This window comes from Diceros bicornis, chromosome 1, assembly GCF_020826845.1.
Source record: "Diceros bicornis minor isolate mBicDic1 chromosome 1, mDicBic1.mat.cur, whole genome shotgun sequence".
In the NCBI taxonomy this organism is placed as follows: Eukaryota; Metazoa; Chordata; class Mammalia; order Perissodactyla; family Rhinocerotidae; genus Diceros; species Diceros bicornis.
Genome location: NC_080740.1, coordinates 27136459 through 27162035, shown reverse-complemented (window position 1 = coordinate 27162035; position 25577 = coordinate 27136459). Strand labels below are relative to the sequence as shown.

At 37.7% G+C, this 25577-nt stretch overlaps 1 protein-coding gene across 13 annotated transcripts in view; it reads right to left on the bottom strand.

Moving 5' to 3' along the window:
- The window catches only part of PAM (peptidylglycine alpha-amidating monooxygenase), a 281033-nt gene that overhangs the window by 116368 nt on the left and 139088 nt on the right, over nt 1–25577 (bottom strand). For all 13 annotated transcript variants that reach the window (XM_058536239.1, XM_058536308.1, XM_058536392.1 and 10 more), the window contains one exon: nt 2578–2635. In XM_058536239.1, coding sequence (XP_058392222.1) covers nt 2578–2635 — 58 coding nt within the window. The remainder of the gene's footprint in view (nt 1–2577; nt 2636–25577) is intronic.

Genomic DNA, 25577 nt, shown 5'->3' with positions numbered 1-25577 from the left:
CTTAAATTGCTTATTGTTCAGTATCTTAGTGTCTGGCAAGTCCTCAGTAAACGATGGCTGGTGGTGGGCTGATTATATGAACAAGGATTCCATACAAACTACTGTCCTAGCACCTGATTAAATCACAGACACAGATGTTCCTGTCTCTGTTTCTCTAACTATAAAATGAGACTATTCTCAGGGTTGTCCTAAGAATTAATGGGATAATACATGCAAAACTCCCATTACTTATTCCCTTATGCAAAAGATTGTTTGGTACTTCTCTTTGGTTTTAAACTTTCTGGTTCTAATTTGCCTACACCTAAACTTCTGTGGTTGCTGGATTATGCAAACAATGGTAACCACAAATCACCTGAGGGTAGCACGTTAAAGGACTCACACTGAAGATGAAACAACCAAGTTCTGAACAGGTGATAAAATCTTTAGTAGTCACTCAATCCTTCCAGCAATAAAGTAAAGAAGAAATAATGAAAATAATTATTAATCTTATAAGATCCTTTAAGGACCTTAGAACTGGGAACAGTTTAATCTTAGAAGAGAGTTACCTAAGAAAATGCAGAAAAGTTTAGCACCCTGGTCTAACATAGCCCTTTATGTGTTTCCTGTGAATATTTTTCTTGACTGAATATATTGACTTGTACTTTTCAATTTTAAATTAAGTGAAAGTAGGGGGTTGGCTCGGTGGCGCAAGCAGTTAAGTGCAGGTGCTCTGCTCCGGTGGCCCGGGGTTCGCCAGTTCGGATCCCAGGCGCACACCGACGCACTGCATGGTAGGCCACGCTGTGACAGCGTCCCATATAAAGTAGAGGAAGATGGGCACGGATGTTAGCTCAGGGCCACTCTTCCTCAAGCAAAAAAGGGGAGGATTGGCATCAGATGTTAGCTCAGGACTAGTCTTCCTCAGAAAAAAAAAGAAAAAATAAATTAAGTGAAAGTAAACACACTTATGTTAGGAGAGCAATAGCACATTCCAGAATATATATTTATAGTTTTTAGAGTTACCAGCTCTGAAATCATACACTACTACCAACTTCCAGAAACAAACCAGTTACCTATTAATTTGAGACCTGGAATAGTGCTCTGAAACATGACTACTATATTTATACTGGTGTGGAGAGTGGCCCTCTCTTCAAAACAGGAGGAATCAAGTCTACCTCTGAACTTGGACAAAGAAAATATAAAATTTGTAAAGAAAAAACTTCATGTAAAATTTCTTTTTATGAGTAAATACTATTTTCTCCTAGGCTGCCAAACATGTGGATATGAAATTGAGGAAAGCTTTACTGTTAATATTTTAATTATGAATTTATATCCTAACTCACATTTGGTGTTACTCAAAGCACTGCAATTAGGAACGTAAATTATTTTTTTGTCTTGAAAGTTAAAGTTCAGAATCTGGGAGCACCATCCTTCCTAACTTTTTTCTTGGTAATGTCCAATTACTATACAAAGTAACAACAGTCACGCAATGCTCAACTTCCCAAGGTCCGGCTTGCATTTTTAGGAACTAATTATGAAGCAAATTTTGTCTGGAGAGGATTGTTATAGGTTGTATTTTCTGTCATGATTGCCACCAAAGTGTATGAAAAAAATAAATAAAGGCACATTACTCTGGCTTTACAGGTCTATAAAGTATATTCCTGTGGGGAGCACCTCATGAAAATTCATCCTCAGAAGGCCCCAAGGCTATTGTATACATTTTACAATTCACATAGTAGCCATTTCAGACAGCCCACTTGAAGCTTAGTTTCAAGGGACCACAGTACAATTCTCATTACCATCACTTTCTCCCCAAAATCAACATCTCAAACCAGGAAAGCGAAGGAGGTGGGGGGAGATGAGAAATCAGTCAATAATTTGCCAATCACACCTCTTCCCTAAAGAGGTAAAAGTGTGTTATAAGGGATGTTTAAATTCAAACAACCTAGATGAAAATAGACGGTGCTTCGTCACTTTTCTTATCTGATGTAAAGGCTCAGTTGTGGAAGGACCTGACGTTTAAGAGTCCTCTTATTCTATACTATAGACAACAGGACTGACGTTTCTTCCTTTCCCCCTCCCTCCTGCCTTCTCTTCTTTCCTTCTCTCCTTCCTTCTTCCATCCTTCCCTCCCACCCTCCTTTCGTCCTTTCATCCTTTCTTCCTTCCTTCCTATCCATCTACCTGTCTGGCAGGTAAAATCTTACATTCCTTGATGTTGATTCTAAGTGCAGTCGATTGATAGCATGAACCAGCGGGTAAACACACAGTCTGTCGAGCGGAGCGGAATTAAGCACCCAGCCACAGACAGAAAGCCAATACTCTGCAAATGGGCCCACACGGTATCGGCAGACACTGACATCTGCATGCAACTCCTTAACTACTATTACTCACGAATCTCTCCAGATACAGTTTGTAATCTTGTTTCTCAGTGGCTCTCTCTAGTTTGTTTCTGCATTAGGCATGATAAATGCATCTTAGAAACTGACAGTAAAAGATTAATATGTTCATAACCATCACAGAGAACCTTTCACTGATTTCAAATAGCTGCCCTCCCTTCAACTGCCCACACTCCCACAGCATTCAGTTAATACTTACTCACGAAGGCTTCCTTGTCCACTGGCAAACGCATCGACATGCAGAAGTATGTATCAGACTATTAAAGAAAGAAAGATACAAAATCCGAATTAAACTGCTGCTAGTCAAGAATAATAACCAGTAAAAGCATGGACTGTATGACTGAAAAAGAACTACTGGTCCAGTGAGGTGAAGTTGCCTGCCAAACACTGGGTGCCAAGTTAACGGAAGGGCTAAGTCTAGAACTCAGGTACCCAAGACGTTTTCCTAAGACTCTTTCCTAACTGACTTCAACTCTTATTTATAAAGCCAATTATCATGAGTGCTATTTCTAGTATTGTCACAGTTGAGGCAACATTTTAGATGCTACTATAAAAACAGTGAAACAATAATACATTTGATTTAAAAATGGTAGAAGCTTGGTTTTGACTATTTTTGCTATTTGCATAATTAAATATTTAATTTCCTGAATCACTTTACAACTGCCCCACATATTTATCAGAGAAGTACAATGAACAAAAGTTAGTCTTAAAATAAAATATTATATTTGGTTGTTCTCCCTGACTTTAAAATTTTTATATAGTACATTGAAGAAATAAACATTAACTCAATCTTTCTTTTCCAGTTATTAGTCTTTTATTTAAATGGCCATTTTTCCACATTTTCCACATCAAATATATTAACATCAAGAATTTTTAGTGATAAAAATTCCAATTTAAGTAGAATGGGCTTCTGTTGATCTACGCATTCCACCTACTTAATGGAAATCCATATGCAGTGAAGTATGTGCTACAGCTAATAATATATCCAACACAAATAGAGACTGAACTCATTTAATAATTCATACTTCATGGATGGTAACTGTATAGTGCTAGAATCAAGAGACTCCACAAACATGGATGGAGATCATTTGGGTTTCTCTAAAACTACTGGTTAGCACTGAAAAACTTTGAAATTTACATCTCTTTTGTTAACTTCTGTGTTGGGTGGGAAGCAAGGAGATTCAAATACACATCAAACAAGTATCTTAAAATTTGAAAAATTACAGAAATATGATTCAGTCTTCATTCCTACTTTATGTAGGCCATATTTTTCTCATTTGAGCAAAGTGTTTCATTTCGGAAAAGTTTTAAAATTATTTAGATTCACCCTTATTTTGATAAGAAGGAATGGGCTGGGAAAGGCTGAAAGTTGCACAGGCAGGAGGTTAAGCCACATAAATGCAGGAGATGTGAACTGTGTATCCAAAGCCCAAGAACTATTTTGGCAAAATAGTGCTGAAAGATCTTACAATTACGTACAAACTGCTCATAAACATTTTTCCAATCTCTGAATTATTAATGTTACAAAACATACCTACTCTGTTCTGACATAAATAATAATAAACTCATGATTCTTTTCTATGTGATCATCCTGAGCTATGAGTAATTTAGGACGGGAAGATATTTAGTGGCTACTGTAGCTGCTGCTGCTACTATTACTATTTCCAGCCAACAATTATTGAATGCTTATTATGGCCAGGCGTGGTTCTCAATGTTTTGTCTTACATCATTTAATAACTAAAACAATCCAATATGGTAGACAGATACTATTATGAAGTCCATTTTAAAGATAATAAGAATAATAACTAGCATTTATTGGGCACTTACTATATGCCAGCACTGCTCTAAGCACTTTACATGTATTAACTTCTTTAATCCTCAAAACATTCCTATGATGGTAGGTACTAGTATTATCCCCATTTTACAGAGGAGGAAATTGAGGCAAACCAAGGTTAAGTAACTTTATTGTTTGTTCTAGCCAAAACCTGGTAATAGGTGGACAGGCTCCTGAACCCCTCAGTTACTTCAGAAAGCTGGCAATTATAAATCTTTTGTCTGCCTCTTTGAGATGTAAATCTTCTCCTTCTCACATTCAAGGAGATAATTCTGCTCTGGTTCTCAGCTAGTGGATACCTTGCTCTAATTTAACATCACTGTCTCCTGTCATAAAGATAAGAGAAGTTTGTTTTTCCTCTGGATAAGTGTCAATTAACAAACCCAGATGGCCTAGTCACACGGGCCAGACCAACCCGCCTTAACTCCCCTCAGTGCCTTTCCCTTAGCCCCTCCCAACCTTTGAAAGGTCTCCTGCCTTTTGTTTCGGCAAAGTTGAGCTCAGTTCACATTAGACCCCCCTTCCCTATTGCAATAGTTATTATTGAAGAAAATCTGTCCTTATCACTTTAACTAGTGCCCACCTGGTTTATCTTGGACACTAGCAAGTGCAGGAGCTGGGACCTGAACACAGGCAGTCTGATTAATGTATTACAGATCAGTAAAAGCAATGTGAACAATTAATGACTTAGAAGCAAATATAAACACAAAAGTAAATTTAAAGTAACTAAGCATACACTTATAACAAGGAAGGATCCAAAGGCTGCAATGAAATGCAAACCAAACAGAAGTTCTTTTAAATCTGGACTTACAGTTTTTGGTTTTATTTTACCTTTGATTTTATTAATACACCACCTCAAGTTGTTTTTGGAAAAGACAAGTTATGGGCATAAATAGATATATAGAATTCAGCAAGTTGGTTCTTTTGATTAAAAAAAAAACTAAGCACAATAATGGTTACATATACAGAATAAAGGAAACTACTATTTATACTCAGAATTGATCAGATCCATACTGTAATTCTTGCTCTTATCATCACCTGTGCAATTTAAAATGACAGAAGAACTTGGGAACATCTTTCTTCTAGCAATTTATAGTTCTTGGCTTATAACTTCTCTAATGATGAGAACGTGTTCAGATTTGAACTATTTCTTTCCTGTTTTGTTAAGGCCAGGTTTTTTTTTTTTTTTAAAGAGAAAGAGAGATGACGGAGATCCTCTACATAATAACCAGTATCCTGCAAAATTATTTTGGGAGAGCAAAGTCTATATTAGACATTGTATCAACGGCCTACCATACACCATCATACATTGACTTAGGATTTTATTTATGCCCCATTTTCAAGATAGAGAATAATTCTGTTAGAAGAAAAGAAGGTAAAACTTTTTTTCTAAAGATGAGCACATCAAAAAAATACAGTGTGTATTAAATCAATAATTAGCCTTTAGCTGAAAGCTCTGAAGACCACAGTTCAATAGAACAGAGAACAGCAAAAGGTAATTTATTCTTTTCTCTCCAACTGTAAAAGGTATCAGTGATTTTGTTCTGGAGTATTCTGGTACATAGTTTAGTTTCTGGAATTAAGTTGAGAGCTCAAGATCTATATAAAGATGTTATGCTCCTAAGGGTCATTTACATGGTTCAGTAGGAGAAGCCAAATCTTAAGGGCGACTCAGGGCCAAGGTCCGTCTCCCATAGGCCAGCTGAGGATGCGTAAGCACTTCTTTTGTGTTACTTCATTTTCTTCTCACAATTATGCTAAGAGTAGGTCTAACAGGCACTGTATCTTTTTTACAGAAATGGAAACTGATTCACAGAAAGGTTATTGATCTACCTAAGGCCACCCAGGTAGTTATGTCAGAGTTAAGACTAAAACTCTTCAAGTTTATGCCTTGAAGATCATTAGACATAATTCTGTATCCTTCTTGCCACTTTCTTGCCATTGAGTTTTAATCTAGTTAATTGTGATTCTGAAGAGTCTTTCAACCTTCACACCTGGTTTTCTAACTATGAGACTAAGTCTAATATTTTAAATAAAATTTAAGGCTCTTCATAAGTCAATGAATAACATTTTGGTTTTTTTTTTAACAAGATATGCATTTGTTGAAGAATGAATTGGACAATGGCCTTTGGCAACTATTATAAGTTCATTACAGTATGGGGAAAGAGAGATTATTTAGGCAATTACAAAATACTGTTTCATCAATATATGTTAATTTCTATAGCAGGTCCCCAAGAATGGATAATTACGTTAAATTTAAATTCCATGCTGTAAGCAATAGTCAGTTTAAAAATTTAAAACTATAATAATGTGTAATCACATAGTCAACTACAACTAACCCTGTGATCAAGAAACTCTTTTTTAAAAAGCAAAGCCTCCTGAGGCAATATTAAGAAAACTGGAACAACACATTTCTCAAAGTGATAATTATATCACTGATATGAGCAAGTAACCAGCTGTGTTTTTCTTTTTTGCAGGATGAACACCAAAAACGCTATTTAACAATACTCTGATTAGGTAAATATAACTCTGCAACCTCTGTCATTTAACAACACACGTACAAAAAATTCAAATGATTTATACATACGATCAGCAGTCAGCATATGATCTTGCAAAAGCGAGAACATTTATTGAGCCTTCTACTTTATTCTAGAAGCCTTCCATCATAGTTATTTCCCATGATAACACCGCCACGTAGGTATTACAGACACTGTTTTAAAGATGGAAAAACTGAGGTTCAAGAAGGTAAATAAGTTGTTTATGATTTTAAAAAATTCTCAAAACTGATGAAATGGAATTTGAACCCAGTTCACTACAGCACTCTTCTTTCCACTATAGAAAGATAGCTACTAAAAGGCTGTTTTTCAAACCTCTAATGTTTCAAAGGAAAATATCAGTTCTTAGACACAATTTTAGTTGTTTACTTGATTAATGGGAGAAATAAAGGAATCAAAGACACATAAACCTTAACAAGAAGTTTTAGTCCAAGTCCTCTAAATTTTCAATAGCACCTGAGAACATTTCATGAAAGCTTGTTGACAAACTGCAACTAGACTAGAGCCGCAGTTATTTAATTTTGTCATCATTTTGTTTCTGCAAAGTAAAGCTATTTGAAAACATATACATAACTCAGATCAATGTTTCTCTCTAACACATTCTCAAACCACAAAAACAGCACCTTACTGCCCATTATAATAGTTTCTTCATTTGAACACACTGTCCTAGAAAGGATAGTGCTATAATTCAACCCAAACTACCAGTACAACCTTTCACAATTTTCCATATATCATCATCATGAATCCTCTTTTCCTCCCTGTGGCAAGAACAGTGAGCTTGCTGCCAGGGGACTGTCTGTAAAACACTGCGAATTCAACCTGCTAACATAAGGCTCAGATGTACAAAAAGGGAGAAATAATGTGAATCTACGTAGCCATGTCTCCCAGTGCTATCTGTTATGGCACATCAGCCAAATCTGAATCAAGAGGGATATGATATTGCTGATGCCTCTTTACTACTGCTATTGGGAACTCTCCAAGAAAAGCACATTTTTCTGACAAAAGAAGACAGTGTGGTAGACATGAAAAAAAATGTGCTTATTCCTAGAAACCTCCTATTATATTCTATTATTACCCATTTTAAACCAAGAGTTCTCATGTAGACAATAGTATTCAGTAACATCTTGCTTACATTATTTAAGAAAAAAGTGTTCTTATTTTGATTTAGTCATTTGTGAGATGGAGATGCAGTGGTTTCTATGGTGTAAGTAGTTAATGAAATCAACTGCTTATTTAAATTAATATGGGACAAACAAAACCATCTGTATACTATTACACGTGAAAACTGTTCACATAAAACCAGTAATTTTTGTTCTGGGAAACCAGAGGTACCATTCAGATTCGAGTGTGGAGTGCTATGATTCGATCCTGATTGGATAATATCTTCACTGCCCTTTTATTGTTCAGGCTTAAAGAATCCCTGCAGACGACATTTCTTAAAGAGACTATACAATGTGGTGACACAAATAGGTGTACAAATAGACAACATGACCCAGTTTTACCTGGGAATGGCCCTTTTGCTTACTTCTGTGGCTATATGCAAACTGGTTGTTCTCTGTAAATAGGCCATAACCCACAAAAATTTTATATTGTGTGTAATATGGTCTCTGATAACTTCTCCCAGTCATCCATTGTTAAATAACCAGAGCAGTGGAAGCATCTCATGGTGGCAATTGTGACTTTGTGCCTTAGAGTAGTTGCTCAAAAAGTAGGTAGTAACCTCTCTACTAACCCAGATCATGCACCATTTAAATCCGATCTAGACAAACCATGAAGGATCCAGAAAGTCCTACATTTTCACCCAGTACACACTTCAGGTTTAAATAACTTGAGTTCTGCAAAGAACTAATGGAAATCTCAGGGACTAACATTAGTGCTGTCAGACCAACAAGAGAAAAGCACAGATAGTCATTGGGCCTCTTTGACAGGAATTTTGGTTATGAGAGGAAGAAAGCAACAGGAAAATCACTTTCAAAGTTTTCTTTTTCTTTTTTTTTTGGTCACGAAGATTGGCCCTGAGCTAACATCTGTTGCCAATCTTCCTCTTTTTGTCTGAGGAAAATTAGCCCTGGGCTAACATCTATGCCCATCTTCCTCTATTTTGTATATGGGACGCGACTACAGAATGGCTTGATGAGCTGTGTGCAGGTCCACGCCCGAGATGTGAACCCCAGGCCACCAAAGCGGAGCCCGTGAACTTAACCACTATGTCACTGGGCCGGCCCCTCAAAGTTTTCTTTCTTTCTTTCTTTTTCTTTTTTTTGTGAGGAAGATCAGCCCTGAGCTAACATCTATTGCCAATCCTCCTCTTTTTTGCCGTGGAAGATTGGCCCTGGGCTATCACCCGTGCCCATCTTCTTCTACTTTATATGGGACGCCGCCACAGCATGGCTTGACAAGAGGTGCGTTGGTGCGCGCCCAGGATCTGAACCTGCGAACCCCGGGCCACAGAAGTGGAGCGCAAGCACTTAACCACTATGCCACCGGGCCGGCCCCTCAAAGTTTTCTTTTAATTGATCCAGATACATAACAGAATCAAATTGCTATTTCCCAAAGTAATTTTAATATACACACAGTAAGCTTTCCTGACTTGGTGGTGTTTGTACTTCCAACCTTATCCTAGAATAGAAGGAAGCTAAGGCAAAGGAAAATTATACCAAAGCATAAATGATTTTCTGGAGTGAAATACTCAGGTTTAAAAAATCTACCTCTACCTCCTGGAAACCAGAACTTAAAGATAACTATAGATAAAATTCCTTGAACTGTCACTTTTGGATAAAGTCTATCCTAATTTTCCTTTTCCTCTTCCTATCTCTTACTATATAAATAAAAGATATGTTGCCTATTTTTATTTATTAGGCTCTGGAAGAAATAATCATAGTGAAGATTTTATGTTAAAACATTCCCAAATGCCTAAAACAGAGTTTTCTCCAAAATGCTCTCCTTTTTTCCTTACCATTAAACTAAGCTCCTTCCCCACCAACTTGTTGGATGTTTATCCCAACCTAGAATGTACTGTTGTTGTATAATGTCTGCTAGCATCCCAAGCATTGAGAATAATATTTGGCACACACTGGGAGCTCTATAAATATTTGTTGAATTTTGCAGGTACATTCCTCTTTTGGTGGCAATAAACTCACAGTTTAAGAAAGGCTGAACTAAAACCTGTATTATAGATGCCGCCTAATTTGGGTTTTATACAGCATCAGCTTTTCATATGAATTTTATCCTTCAGTTGATTCATCCCAGAATCCCGTTTGCATCTTTAAACCATAATCACACTGTGGCTGATGAAGACAAGATTCTCAATGCCAAGTAGTTCAAATGGAAGCTACTTTTCTGGCAAGGGCTCTTCTTTGGGAATTACAAATCTGTACGAGCAAATGATGAAGGAAAAAATATTCTGGTGAGAGAACATCTGTCTAAGAGCTTGCACACACTTTCATCTAAGAGTAAACAAAAAGGGGCATACTAATAATGATCTATAATTAACTGCCTGTGCACAACAGGTGGTGACAGCGGCGGGATCCTCCTTGGCTTCCTGGTTACAGGGAGTCATGTGAGGGGAAACTACTGTTCTGAACAGGGGTTGCTGATAACCTATGCCACTCAACCTTCCCCCCCGCCAAGCTTAAGCCAGTGGTTTTTGTTTTTCATCAGTCAACAAAACGGAATATGGAAGCAGTCAATTCTCTGAACCTCATGCCAACATTAACTAGTCACACCTACGTTCCTCTCTTTTAGCACAGCTGATTGGAAACTGACTATATTTATCAAATCTGCTTGAAGACACTTCAGAACAGAAAAGGCCCCACAATCCCTACCCCAAACACTATATTTCTATGCTAAGTAGCTTACATTTGATTCTGGGACAATATAGCATTGTGGAAGAGAACCTCTAGACTTGAACAGGTCTGTCAACCATTTTACTACTTGAGTTGCATGCTATTCTCTTGAAGTTTAAAATGAACCATCAGAAAACAAAGAAATCATCAGAAAACAACTGTGGTCTACACAGTTGTTCTGTGTAGAACACAGTCTGTTCTTTCTGGGCCTGTTCTCATATCTTGCCATAGTTATCTCATTAATACTTGCCAACCTTTAAATTTCTTTTAATGCCTGTGTAGAAGTCCAGTCTTCCACCCATCCATTCATTCATTCAACAAACATATATGTTGAGTAACTCCCAGGAACTAGACATTGTGCTAAACTCATAAAACTGTGAGCAAACGTACAGGTGGTCTCAATCCTCATAGAGCTTACAGTCTACTAGTATAAAAGACAATCACATAAGTGAAGTGTTAAATTTTTACTGTTTCAAATGATACACAGGAGAAGTACAGATTGCTACAAGAGCCAGATATTCAGGGGAAATGATCTTGGTGAAGGGGGGCTAGCAATGTTTTAGGCATAAGAAACAGTATTTTCAAAGGCCCTGTAATTGGAGAAACTTGCTGTGATTGAGAAGATAAAAGCCAGTACATATAGACATGGGAAACATGTTTCACATTCGACTGGAAAAGTAGATATGGCACACAATACAGGATCTTCTAGTCAATGTTAAGGACTTTGGTTGTTTTATTTTACTTTGTTTTTCTTGAGAGCAACAGAAAGCCAGTGAAATCTTTTGTAGGAAACTGACATGGAGGGTAGAATTAATCAGATGAGGCCAGTAAAAAGGCCATGCAGTTGTTCAAGAAAAGTGAAAATAGTAGCTTGAAACTGGGTGACGGTGGTAGAGAAGGAGAGAAGAGTACAGATTCTGCAGACGTTTAAAAGGTAAAAGAAACATGACTTGGGAGTGGATTCAAATGGAAGGTAAGAAGGCAGTATCAAGGATGATTCCAGCTTGCATAACTGAATGTACAAGTGGTAGCATTCACTGAGACATAACACAACAAGACCAGGTTTGAAGATGATGAATCTGGCATTGGACATGTTGAATTTAAGAAGCTTTTGAAAAAATCTACCTGTAAATGTCAAATGGGCAGTTGGGTCAAAGGTCTGGAGTTGAGAAGAAAGGGTTGGCTTAGAGATGTAAATTTATGCGACAGGCAAGTTGGGTGGTAACTGGGCAGTGTGGGTGTGGAGGAGGCTGCTTCATGACAGTAGAGAATAAAACAGAAAAGAGAACTGACAGAGCTCTGAAGTGGCCAGCGAAAGAAAGAGCTGCCAGCAAGTTGAGAGAAAAACCCGGAGAGTGTTATATCATAGAAGCTAAAAGAAGAGAATGTTTCAAGGAGGGAGTAGCTGACAATGTCACTAATCAAAATTCATATGTTAGCAGTGTTCTTATAGGGAGGGTTACAATATAATACTAACATTTGGACATCTACTTTTGTGTTTGTTAATATCCCTAACTTATGTTAAGGAACCCAGTTCTTTTCTGTTGCTCTTCCTACAAGGATTATGACTGTGGATACTCTGGTCTCACGACTCAGGGTGTTCTCAAGACTATGTAAAGCTCCAGCCACATTCATTGTCCAAGTTAACGCACAGCCTCTCTAGTGCTGTCATCCACACTGCTTCCCAACAAGAAAATGCCTGCAGCAACAAACAGTACATAGCAGAGTCACCACAAAGTTCTCCTACCAGCTCCTTTGGTGATGCTCACAGGGCCTACAGCCACTTGGGAAACAGGAAAGAAGGAAAGAACATCAATGAAAAGAAAAATGAAAAAATTAACAGTAACAACAGCAACAAAAACCAGACAAAGATTTAGAAAGTTGAAGAAAAAAGATGGGTCAGTAAGTTAATTAAAAAAATTTCCAGAGCCAGCCCTGATGGCCTAGTGGTTAAAGTCTGGTGCTCTAACCGCTTCAGCAGCCTGGGGTCGTTTCCCGGCCGCGGAACCACACCACCTGTTTGTCAGTTGCCATGCTGTGGCAGGGGCTCACATAGAAGAACTAGAAGGACTTACAACTAGGATATATAACCATGCAGTGGCACTTTGGGGAGGGGGCGAGGGGAAGAGGAGGATTGGCAACAGATGTTAGCTCAGGGCAAATCTTTCCCTGCAAAAAAATTAAAAAATCCAAATATTCAAAATAAAACAGTATAAGGAAAAATTATTTGAAGCAATACTGGTATTATATAAGCTCCAAGAGAGTATACTGCCACCAAGTAAGGTCTCTATGGATGCTGACTTCCAACCCAGGAAACTACTGCTCCACAGACTAGTGATGTCAACACAAACCTAAGAATCTGAATGCCGGATTTACCCTTTCACACCCATTGATTTTAATTTCTTGTAATGTATTAAGAACTAATGAGGTGATACACTATAAAAGTGCATACTTTTTACATAAAAGAGTTAGAAAAGAGCAAATACTACAATATTAAAAAAGGCAACTTTTAGAAGTAATCCAACAGACTTTAGCATACTTGTATAAATGTTACAGTCCTAGACAAGGCTTCGAGTCTTCAGGTATTATATATTTGTAAGGAGACTAATATTTTGAAAATATTACACTGCTGTATTCACATTCCTCTCCCAAATAAATCACACTTGGTTCCCCAGCAGCCATTCTGGTATTATGGCCCCCAGCAATGGGGCAACGCTAATGCTAGCTAGGAAAGGGAGAGAACACGGCATAGCAGAATACCCCTCCAGACAGGAGGAGAAAATAAAAGAAAGTCTCTGGCCAAGGAGAAGTTAATTTCATAGTCATAGATGAGATGTCAGAGTTGATACTAATTAAGGGAAGAGAGCCTATGGACCCCATTCACCTCTTTCACTGCCCAAGGCCATTCATGTAAGACCACCCCTTTTCATACATCCAGATATTATCCTGACAAATAAAAAAGAGAGAGGAAGGAAAACAGCTTAATCAAAAGTTGAGCTGATTGTCATGAACCTGGAGAGAGTGAGATACCTTCAACTGATACTAAGTTTTTCTTCCCTTGCGACCCAGAGGGTCAGGGGCTTAAGAAGCTAAATCAGATCAGTTTTGACAATTAAAATCTTTATTTGCTTTGCATACTTGAAGAAGAGTGGATAAATTGTGACTGTTACATACATAAGCCAAGAACAATTTGCAAATTAATGTATTATTTGCACTTTTACTATTTGTTATGCATTGATAACCGGCATTAGCACAGTGTATCACTGCCTGATGGGTTTCCTGTGGAAGAGATGTAAAATATGCAGATAATCTTGTAAAGCTCAAATATATTTATGTACTTATGGCAACTATTAGCAGACTTTTTCACCTGAAAGGTGATTAATTTTTTATTTCATCGCTAGTCGTGCTTAAAATTGGTACAAAGATTTCAAGAAAGCAAAATGGCAACGCACAGTTAGGGCTATGAAAGTATTTATCAGAAACAGCCCTTTCTCCTTAGAGGGTATTGAGCATAAGGTCACCAGAACATATCACAAAGACCATACTAACTCAAATATATGCCATCTCAGTCATATGTAAGAGGTCTAAGAAAATGCTTAGGATTACTAACAATGAATTTGGTTGCAAATTGCAGAAGAACAACTCAAAATGGCTTAAACTAACAGAGATATAGTCTCTCACATAATGAGAAGTCCAGAAGTAGGACAGACGCAGGAATGGTTATTTCATCCAGCAACTCAACAATGTCATCAAGGACCCAGGTTCTTTCCACCTTTCAGCTTTATCATATTCAGTATATTGCCTTTCATCTGTAGGATGCTTTCTTCATAACTGTAAGATGGTTGCAGCAGCTTCCAGTATCATATTCTCATAAAGCAATTCCCAAAGGCCAGCAGGGGAAAAGCCTCTTCCTTAAGTTCCTTTTCAAGAGTGAAACTTTGCCAGAAGCACTTCACCTCCAGCAGAATTCCTTTCACATCTAACTGGCCAGAACTGTATCATGTGCCCAGCTCTAAACCAGTCATTAGCAAGGGAAAAGCGATTACCATGAATGGCTTAGTCTAATCAAGATTCGCTTTCGGGCTAGGGAAGGCCAATGCTGAAACAAAGTGGGGTTCAGTTAGCAAGAAAGCAGGGGAGGAGATGTCTGTAGAGTAGGCGACCAATAGGTCCTGATAGCACATTTCAGAAAACAAATACAAAACCCTCATGATTCTAAATTTAACCCGCGGTAGATAATCTTTGGGCAAATTTGGCAATACATTTCAATGTACTGATCTGTAATGTTCAGAATTTTTGGAAATCCTTGTCTTCTTGTCTAGTAAAATAACTGTGTAACTAAATATATACTCAATTAGACATTTCCTGCTGCATCTTTTAGCTAGATGCCAAGATACACTAAGATACAGGGGCCAACAATGGATAAAATGCCAATTCTCAGTTCACCAAGCCTGATGATCTTGAGGGAAATAAGAGATGGAAAGCCAATTCAATTCTAAGGTAAATGAAGACAACTGTGGCTTTTGAAAAACGATACTTTTTTCATCAAAACAAGAGGCACAACAGGCATGGGGAAGTTATGTTTAATGATGAAGTCATATATTTAAGTATAATGATCAAGGGCAAAGTCACTCTGCTTCTCTCCACCTCCCTCACAGTGATTCCATGACCTATTCATTTTCCTTAGACGTCCAACTCATAAAGAAAATATTACAACAGATTTGCATCCTTTGCCTTGAACTTCTAAGAGGAACTATAAAATGAAATATAAAAATATTCTTCGGAACGCTCTTTGCTTTTCCTTTGCACGTCATAAACATCTTTGTTTCAACATTAGGCAGTTACAACAAAGCTCTTTGTTTGCTAGTCTGTCTCCTGCTATGTGTTTTAAGAGCTGAACCCTTGGTTTATTCTTGCTTGTATTCCCAAAGATCACCTGGCATAAAAACTGGGTATGCAGTGAATGTTGGTTGAATTAGTTTGTTAAATTTTGTTATGTTACATGACTAATAACCTTTCACAAAGGGCCTATTCTTACAAAAATAGTTCCAGAGCATTGAGTCATTTTTTCCTTTAAGGATTTTATTTGTGCTTTTTTTTAAAATTACCAAACCAAATTTATCCCACTGTAATTTTCCAACTTCCATTGAAAGACAGTATTAATAATTCAAGCAAAGGAATGATTCTACAAAGGATGTCTCCTCTTTGTAACTAAACTCCCAGGGGTGGGCATTTGTCATATAGTTAATGGAGTTATTATAATGAACCAAATAGCTGTAGAAATTGCAAATGTCCGTTTTCCAGATATGTTTTTCACTTGTCATTAGTTCATTTTGCATTATAAACATAAATCCTGCACTTCAGTGCATGGTATCCTTTAAGCTAGCTTGGAAAATTTAGGAATACTAAATGAAAAAGTAAATTCAATGCTTCAAAATCAGCTTTATTTTCTTACATTTTCTCAGACTTACCCACGCACACACAGAATGATAAGAACAATAAAACTAAACAAACCTAAATCATTATTACATAATTAGGTGTCTATAGTTAGTGGCCCTTAGGTATTTCAAGAAAACTTGACCTTTTATATACAGCAGCTATAGAACACAAACCGTATTAACAATATAAACTGAATTTAAGAGTGATCAAATAATTTGTGGGGGCAAGTTTCTTTCTTTTTTTTTTTTTTTGTGAGGAGATCAGCCCTGAGCTAACATCCGCCAATTCTCCTCTTTTTTTTTGCTGAGGAAGACGGCCCTGGGCTAACATCTGTGCCTATCTTCCTCCACTTTATATGGGACGCCGCCACAGCATGGCTTACCAAGCAGTGCGTCGGTGCGCGCCCGGGATCCGAACCAGCGAACCCCGGGCCGCCGCAGCGGAGCGCGCGCACTTAACCGCTTGCGCCACCGGGCCGGCCCCCCGGAAGTTTCTTTTTATAGAAGTATTTCCACTGACAAATTCAGAAGGAATGACACAATTAGAATACTCATCATATGCAACTTCTAATGCATCTAGGCAATGATAATCATCCATGGCTGCTAAAATCAATAGGTGAAAAGCTAATAGGAAACTTTATAATGGATTAATCAATCTCACGATTCCAATTTAATAAGTAGATTAAAATCATAAGAAGAGAGACAGACATTACACACTTCCTGTTGGTAGCATATAACATCACCTATGAAATATTCTCGACAAAAACTCTAACCTAAAAATCTAATCAAGCCTTTAGATGTACCAGTACAGGAAATACAAAAGACAGAGGGACATGTTAAATGATACTCTAGTGATGCAACCAGCAAAACCTACAAAGCAGAAAACTCTTTAGAAGAAATACCTTGTTTTCTTCACAAATAAATTACGAGGAAAAAAAGAGACAAAAGGAATTTCAAGACTCCCTATAAAAGAGACACATCAACAAGATTTACCATGTGGACTACATTTAGATCCCGATGCAAACAAACCAACACTTTAAAAATGTAACAGAGAAATGTGACACTGACTAGATATTTGATGACATAATGGTAATAATGGTGATTGTGGTTATGTTTAAAAATAAAGTACTTATCTCTTTAAAATACATACCAAAACACTTAAAGTGAAATGAAATGAAATGATTTCTAGTAGATGCCTCAAAACAATTCAGTGTATATGTTGGGGAAGGATATAGGTAAAACAAGATTGACTATGAGTTGATCATTGTTGATGTGTATGTGGGAGTTCATTATATATGATACAGGCCTTTTGATTTTGTGTATATTAGAAGTTTTCCCTTAAAATGTTTAAAATATAAAAAAGATACAGTTTGTCTCTAAGAATCTTTGATACCAACCTACCAACCAATTAATGCAACAACCAACAAACTGAACAACAAATATATATTGATTCTATATATATTTTGCTCCTGGGACATAAAAATAGATATAAAAAATTCTCTTCCTTCAGAAATTTTAGAATCTAATGAAGGAGACAAAGCCTATGATAGGAAATAGTGAATTCTTAAGCTTTGTGTTAAAGGCGAGAGGAATGACAGAAGTTCAGAGAAGGGAGAGATAAGAAGGGATGACTTGGTCCTAGATAGGACCTGTCCAGGGCCAGGGTAGGAGGGCCATTTGGCTGAGCCTAACATTCAGAGGGCCTTTCCTCCTAACAAGATTACGCAGAGAGTGAGAGACACAAACAGGATTGAAAAAAGATGACACTTATCTTACAACGTTCACCTTGTGTTCAGATTCCACCACTTGTAATGCATAGGCTTAATATATTTTACAAATCTTGTAATTTTCTTGGGAACGGCACTGTATATGGCACTGGACCATTTCTATAATGAAAGTATTAATTTGTTATATTTAATATTTAAAATATATCAGTCAAGGTTCCTTTAGGAAACAGAAGGCACAAATACAGGGGGCAAATGAGGAAAATTTAACCATGGAACAAAGCTGTGGGCGAGGTTAAGGGAAGCAAGTAAGGGATGTTGAAACACCCTAGGGATTTATAAAGCAGCAAGTTGTTACCACTCAAAGACATATTAGGCAAGAAGAGGAAGAGTCATCAAAACCAGAAACTGCTTTAGCCATAGAAGATGACAGGAGCTATGGTACAGGAAGAGAAACCAGTCACTGTCAACCTGGTGCCCAACAGAAAAGGAGCCAAAGAGATAGATACTCTGAGCTCATCCTCCTGCTTCCCAGTCCTCCGCCCGTTCCTCCCACTGACTAAAGACAACTGGAAACCAGAGAGCAACAGAGCTTATTGACGGCATCCCTAGAGCTCAGCCTCCCGGAGCCCGGAGCAGGCTGGAGAAGAGGGGAAAGCACATCTGGAGAGGCCAGTGGAGAATATCCATCATGCAGAATACATCCCTGCTTTTACACACTTGCTTTGGCATTTTCCTAATATTAAAAAAATGATAAAATGGAAGCCTCAAAAATAAAAGGAAGTGACCTTAGCTTCTCTTAGCATCTGAGAAGCCCTGAACAGAGAAGCTGAGTCTTCACGTAGAAGGAGAAGAATTCACACAAACAAAGGTAAGACGAAGACCCTCTGAGCTGAAATATTAGTTTAAACAAAAACCAGCGATGGGAGTAAGCATGGTGGAAGCAGAGACAGAGTGGTAACTGGACTAAAAGGCACAGGTGACATTGTTAAGGGGGCTCTGAGAAAGGAAACTGGAGAGACTGAACAAAGCCAGATGATGAAAGGGTTTGGGAGATGAGAATTTAGACTTGATCTGTTTAGACGTGATGTTAGTCACGGCAAGTAAGTGAGGTGTAGGGCATGAAACCATGAGTGCTGTCCTTTAGGAGCAACGCTTCGATGGAGCTGAGAATGAGCAATGAGGATACAGTGGGGGTGGGGGTGGGGCAACAGAGTCTGGAAACAAACCAGGAGGTGTTGCTATCAACCTGGGTTAAATCTGTAACAGAAGAGCAGCCGTGGAAACCCATCCATTCATCCAGCCTATGTCCCATGTGTCTACCTATCCCGCAAATGTATACTGAGTGTACTATTGCCAGACCCTGGACTAGACAGGGAGGATATGCTGGTGAGCAGAAACAGATGTATTCCCTGCCCTCACAGAGTCTGCAGTCTGAAGAGGAAACAGAGGTGTGAACTCAGGAACAACATGAACAAATGTAAAATCGCAGTTGTGAAGGGTCCCCTGAAAAAGAGGCCTGAGGTGCTCTGAGAGCTTTGACAGTTCTCTGAAAGGTGGGGGTGGGGAGCAGGAGGGATGGGGGAATGGGGGGTGCTCAGGAAGAGCTTCTCTTGAGAAAATGATGCTCATCTGAGATCTGAAAGCTGGGAAGGCATTACCCAGGGCAGATGGGAGGCAAGAGTAGCACGGCAAGGTCGAGGCGAGGGCAAAGCCTGGACAGGGAGTGTGAGAAGCACAGGGAATAAGGAAAACCAGTGTCGCTGGCACAGAGAGGAAAAGGGACAAATGTGAAAGACATTTCAAAGGAAGAAATAAAAAGAACTGTAGACAATTAGAATTTAGACCACTAAGGAAGTAAAACAGTCTAATGTGGTTCCAAGATGAGATGTTTAACTGCCTACTGAATCTGTATTTGCTAATGTGCTTTGTGCCTGGACCAAAGAGCACAAGCAATAAATATCTATTCTCAACATTCATTGGGCACTCTGCAAGGCACTGGGAACATAGCCTTAACTAGACAGACAATCATTACATCATATGGGTCATCAGCCAACTTGCTCTCCTACACGTACCCAAGAGCAGAAGAAATAGCTAAGCACAGATACAAGGAAGATCTATTAATCAATGAATATTTACCGAGTAGCTTCTACGTGCAAAATACAATACAAAATACTGTGCAAACAACATCTTGTCTGCAGCACAGGTATGAGCTGGCTTCTTTTAAATACAGATTGTGATGTTTGTTTGCTCAGTATGAGAATAAAGTGACAAAAATATGCACAAAGCTGAATAAGATGTAGTCACTGGTTTCAGAAACCCTTTAGTGTGAGAGATTTAAAACATGAAAATGAATCTCTGTGAGCAACAATACAATAGGTCTATAAGAGTGGTACAAATTATGGCACTCGGATCAGATCAGTTTGAGGGAATCAGGAAGGTTCACAGGGAAAGAGACACGTATTCTATAACTTAATAAACGGTGTGTGATTTCAATAGGTGAAGATGCAGGGGAAGGAAATTATAACAGGCAGAAAGAGTAACATCAGGAGGTTCCAAGGCATCTACCTGTAGGAATAACAGGCTAAGTGTGGTAGAAAATGGGGGAATTCAGGAAGGGGCAATGCAGGGAATAAAAATTAAAGCGGCTCTGATGCGGACCACAGGGCAGAGAATTTAAAAACCAGAATATGGACTAGGAAATATATTTGGTCAGAATGAGGAGTCGCTCAAGATTTTTGAGTGGGAGAATGGCATTATCAGAGATGATTATTAGCAAAATTATATGGACTGAGAAACATCATAACATAAAGGTGAAAAGCACAGGGTTTAGAGCCAGCATGCCTGAGTTAGAGTCTAGACTCCCCCACAGCTACCACTTACAATAAAAAGGAACAAACTACTGATAAACAGGAGTTCAGGGATGAATTTCAAAAGCACCACACTGAGTGAAAGAAGCCAGACACCAATGACTATATACTGTTGTGATTACATTCATATGTAAATCTAGAAAAGGCTAAACTATAATGACAGAGAGATCAGTAGTTACCAGGGGTCGGGGATGAGGGAAGGAATAGGGGGAGCACAAAGGGGCACAAGGGAATGTTTTGGGGTGATAGAAATGTTCCTCATCATGTTCTGGTGGCAGTTACACAACTGCATATATTGTCAGCATTCATCGAATTATACACTTAAAATTAATGAATTTTTATTTTTAAGTAAATTACATCTCAAATAAGCTAATAAAAACGAAAAAATCATGCAAGAGTAAAAAGTTAGCAGGGGCCGGCCCAGTGGCGTAGTGGCTGAGTTCGAGCCTTCCGCTTCGGTGTCCCAGGGTTCATGGGTTCGGATCCCGGGTGTGGACCTACACACTGCTCATCAAGCCATGCTGTGGCGGTGTCCCACATACAAAATAGAGGAAGACTGGCACAGATGTTAGCTCAGGGACAATCTTCCTCAAGCAAAAAGAGGAAGACTGGCAACAGGTGTTAGCTCAGTCTTTTCTAATGTTAGCTCAGTGTTTCCAAACTTTCTCACCAAAAAAAAAAAAAGTTAGCAGTTGAAATTAAAACTTCGAACTTAAGAACATTTCTTACATATGAAGAGCATGACAGCAGGGAACTCATAACTTGTGATCAGTGAGGAGGCATAAAAATACTACCGTCACTGATATGTGCGTGTGTGTGTGCATATGCGTGCATGTGTGTGTCTGGAGGTACTGGGGAGAGGCAGGGAATATTCTTGGTATGAAGATACTTTCCTTCCCTTTAAAAAAAATTTTTTTCAACTAATCTTTATTGGACATCTGGCATTGTTTTAGGCCCAGGGGATACAATAGTGAACAAGACAGACAAGTCTTTTCTCTCAAGGAAGTTATATTCCTGACAGCATATCTCCAGAAAGATAGAGTGGGGATGATATTTCAATGAAAGACATGAAACGGAAATTTGTTCCTGGAGTGATGAATACTCAGATGGAATTCAGACTTCTCCTCCCAACCCATAGAAATAATATTGTAAATAATGGTTAGCTAACAAGGCTATTTTATTCATTGCAATACACAATATGTTAGGTACACTTAAGTGACTGCTGTATATTGGTGTCACAATGATGACATAAGTTTATTTTATAAAAGACTAGGAAAGAAAATTATCTGGCAGACAGATATTTAGAAAGGGAAGAGTTAGGAAAATCATTTAAATCTTGTTTACATTTCAATACCCTGCAAAATTACTTCCAAAAATTTTATATTTGCCTGAATTAACTCTACTAATACTAATACATGTGTGATGATATCTTTGGATTTCGCTAGCAGGTTTGAATACACCTCGAAGAAAAAACTCATTCTCAGTCAATGATTTCCTGAACTGACTACCACAACGAAAAGAAAAGGTCATTCTTAATTTAATTAATGTTCTCCTTCATAACAGAGTGATTTACAGGTCTGCAAATCTCTATTCTCTATAAAGTTCTTAACCATAACAAATAGGTTCTGGAAGGTTTATTTAAAAAATGCAAGGAAACTATCTTGGATTCATATATCTGTAAACTTTTTTTGGACAACTGAAATTTTTTTGGATCTTGGGGAATACATGTTGAGGAAGGAAGGGAAGTGCGGAAATAAATAACACACAGTCTTCCAATAAACTTGGAGTCTTCCAACAGCAGCAGACTTGCAAGCATTAAAAGAGTGCTAGATTTGGCTTTTATTTGCTTCAGTGGTGCTTCAAATCTCTTCGGCTATTGTAGAAGGTTTTCAGGTCATCGCAAACCAAAGTGAAAAGGGAATATTGTGGGCAGTGACTGTATGAACTATCATATTTCAACTGACTCCTGCCATAATTGATTGAAGGACAAAAAGTCCCCTTACACCGAACAGCCGTGGGCTTCTAGACCCAAGCTTACTGTGCAGATTAAATAAATGATAGGTAGAAGATAGAACAGTATATACCTCTGGCAGAGTCAAAGATTTCCCCTTGAGTAAGATATATTTTTTACTCTCAACTCTGAGCTATTTAGGGCAGGAACTTAATTTCCTCACCCCTGAGCACAATTTTCTCCATTTTGTATTATGGAGTGGTTATGACAGCAGAAAAACAATACAGAGACTATTCGTTAACGTCTAAACTTAGTTGACCCCAGTATGGTCACCTCTTTAATATTTGCATTTACCCAGGCTACCAATCTGTCTTCTCTCTTACATTTACTATGTCTGCCTTCAAAGTCTGAGGCCAGGAGTTGAAACCACAACAGTAATACATCTGTGAATACTGCCTTAGCATTTATGAAAAATACATTAAGGAGATAAAATTAATATTTTAATATGTCCAAAATGGGGAAGCTAAATATAACATCAATTGTAGAAATAGTAAGGTAAACAGAGAATTTGCATTTTCACAGCAAAATGATTATTCATTTGGAGGCAAATGATTTAACCATAGTTCAGTACAGTTTACAACATGAAATAATTTTTATTTCTGTAAGAGTGAAGGCTGAAATATTCTAGTGGTATTTTTCTGCTTGTATTTAATTTGATGTCAGATCTTGTTAAGAGTTTGTTGTTTTGTTTTGGATTCTATTTCCAAATTACAACATTTAAAAATAATCAAGTAAAGCTTTTTACGTTATATATAAAATTATTAAATAGAGTGTTGAAGTGTTTCCGTGCACATCTGAGATCTATGAAAGGAAATACTCCAATCTCTAAGAAACATCATTTGCCCTTTGTAAATCAATGTTGCTATGGCAAATGTTTTCATTTAATACTGGATTAGCTGAGGGTGGGAGTGTGACACAATGTATAGCAGCAATGTACTCACTATTTTTATAGACCTTCCTCTTTAAAACTGCTCTCAGGTTTGTTGGATGGGGTGACTTTTGCATGCTAAAACAGAGCTATTCCTTTAATGTGTATATCAGATTCATTCCTTTATACATGATTAAGTAGAATACATTATCTATGAAAAGCAATCTGTACCTTGAAAGAGTGTGTTCTGCACTTTTGCTTAACGAATGCAACATTCATGTGGAATGGTTCCAAATGCTCCTCATGAATAGGGTTATTGAAATATTAATTCAGACTACATAAATCCGAAAATAAGTAAAACAAAGAAGATTTTTCTGGTGGCTAATAAGTGCAAAGAGAATCACTTTTCTTGCTAATGTGGACAGATATGCATGGTTGCCTTCCACAAATATCTTCAGACTGACTATAATAGAAGAATGACCCCTTACAAATCTGGCTCTATTTGTTTCTAAGCGTGTACCAAATTTCCTAAATTCTCTAATTAATCAGGCTCTCTTAACAGCACTGCTGCAAAGTAGAGGAACAGGAATTAAAAATTTATCAATTAGAGGCATTGTGTGGAAAACCCCTCTGGAGATTTCTAGAACATTAGGAGTTTATATCAGAAAGGTAGAAGATCATTCTTGTTGATATTGTTTTTATTGATGATATTGCTTACTTAATCCCTTATTAATTTTTAACAATTACAAAATAATAGATGATCTTTTTAATGATAAAACAACTTTGATATATACCAAAAAATCTGCTGTCATCCTCCTCCATTGCTACCTCTCCAAGGGAACCACTGTTTACAGCTTAATGTGCCTCCTTCTAACTTCCTCCATGCCCATACCAAAATATATAACCAGACAGACCCACATATATAGGGATTGTGTTACTATTTATTTTTATTAAGATGGGATCACATTCTGCACACAACCCTGCAGTTTGCTTTTCTCATTTAATACACAATGACAATACTTCTAGGGCAAGACATGTAGAATTATCTCAGTCTTTCACCTATTGCATAATATTCTACAGAATGATCTCCCACAATTTTAAGGATAGCAGTATTTTTACTTTAAAAGATAATTCCAGATAACTTTCCTAAAAAGCTTGTGGCAATGCACACTCCCGCCAACAATGTATGAGACTGCTCATCTTTTCATCCTTCAAAGCTCTGTACATTACAGCTCTTTTTATTTTTTTTGCCAAATAAGTGGATGAAAAAATAAGGTATCCTACTTTTTAAATTTTAATTTCTCTGATTATTAACAGGCTTGAACTTCTTTTCATTCTGTTAATTTTACATTAATATCCTTCATTTACTTTTCCTTTGGGCTGCTTGTCTTCTCAATAGTCTGTGGGACATCTTTTTATACATGGTACATGAGCCCCTTTTCTGTCATAGGTGTTTTTACTCATTTGCAGTCTGTTCTTGGTTAAATAATTCTCATCTTCAAAAGTTTGTGCACGTGCATGTGTGTGTGTGAGTATGTATGTGTATATGTATAAATAAAATCTTTCTACCTTTCCTGTCTCTTCTGTAGTTAGTGGTCTGTTCAGTTATTTAAATATCTTTTTAGGTCAATTTGGATAGCTAAAGGGCCGGTCCCGTGGCTTAGCGGTTAAGTGTGCGCGCTCCGCTGCTGGCGGCCCGGGTTCGGATCCCAGGCGCGTACTGACGCACCACTTCTCCAGCCATGCTGAGGCCGCGTCCCACATACAGCAACTAGAAGGATGTGCAGCTATGGCATACAACTATCTACTGGGTCTTTGGGAGAAAATAAATAAATAAATAAATAAATAAATAAATAAATAAATAAAATTTAAAAATTTGGATAGCTAAGTATTTTCTAGAAAATCACCCATTTCCTCAAGATAAAATTTACCGACACAGAGTTGAACATAATAGTGTCTAAAATTTTTTCTTTACTCCTTCTAATACTTAATAATGTATAATTTCTGCACTTTTTTATCCTTAGTTAGGCTTCCCATGAGTTTATTCATTTTAA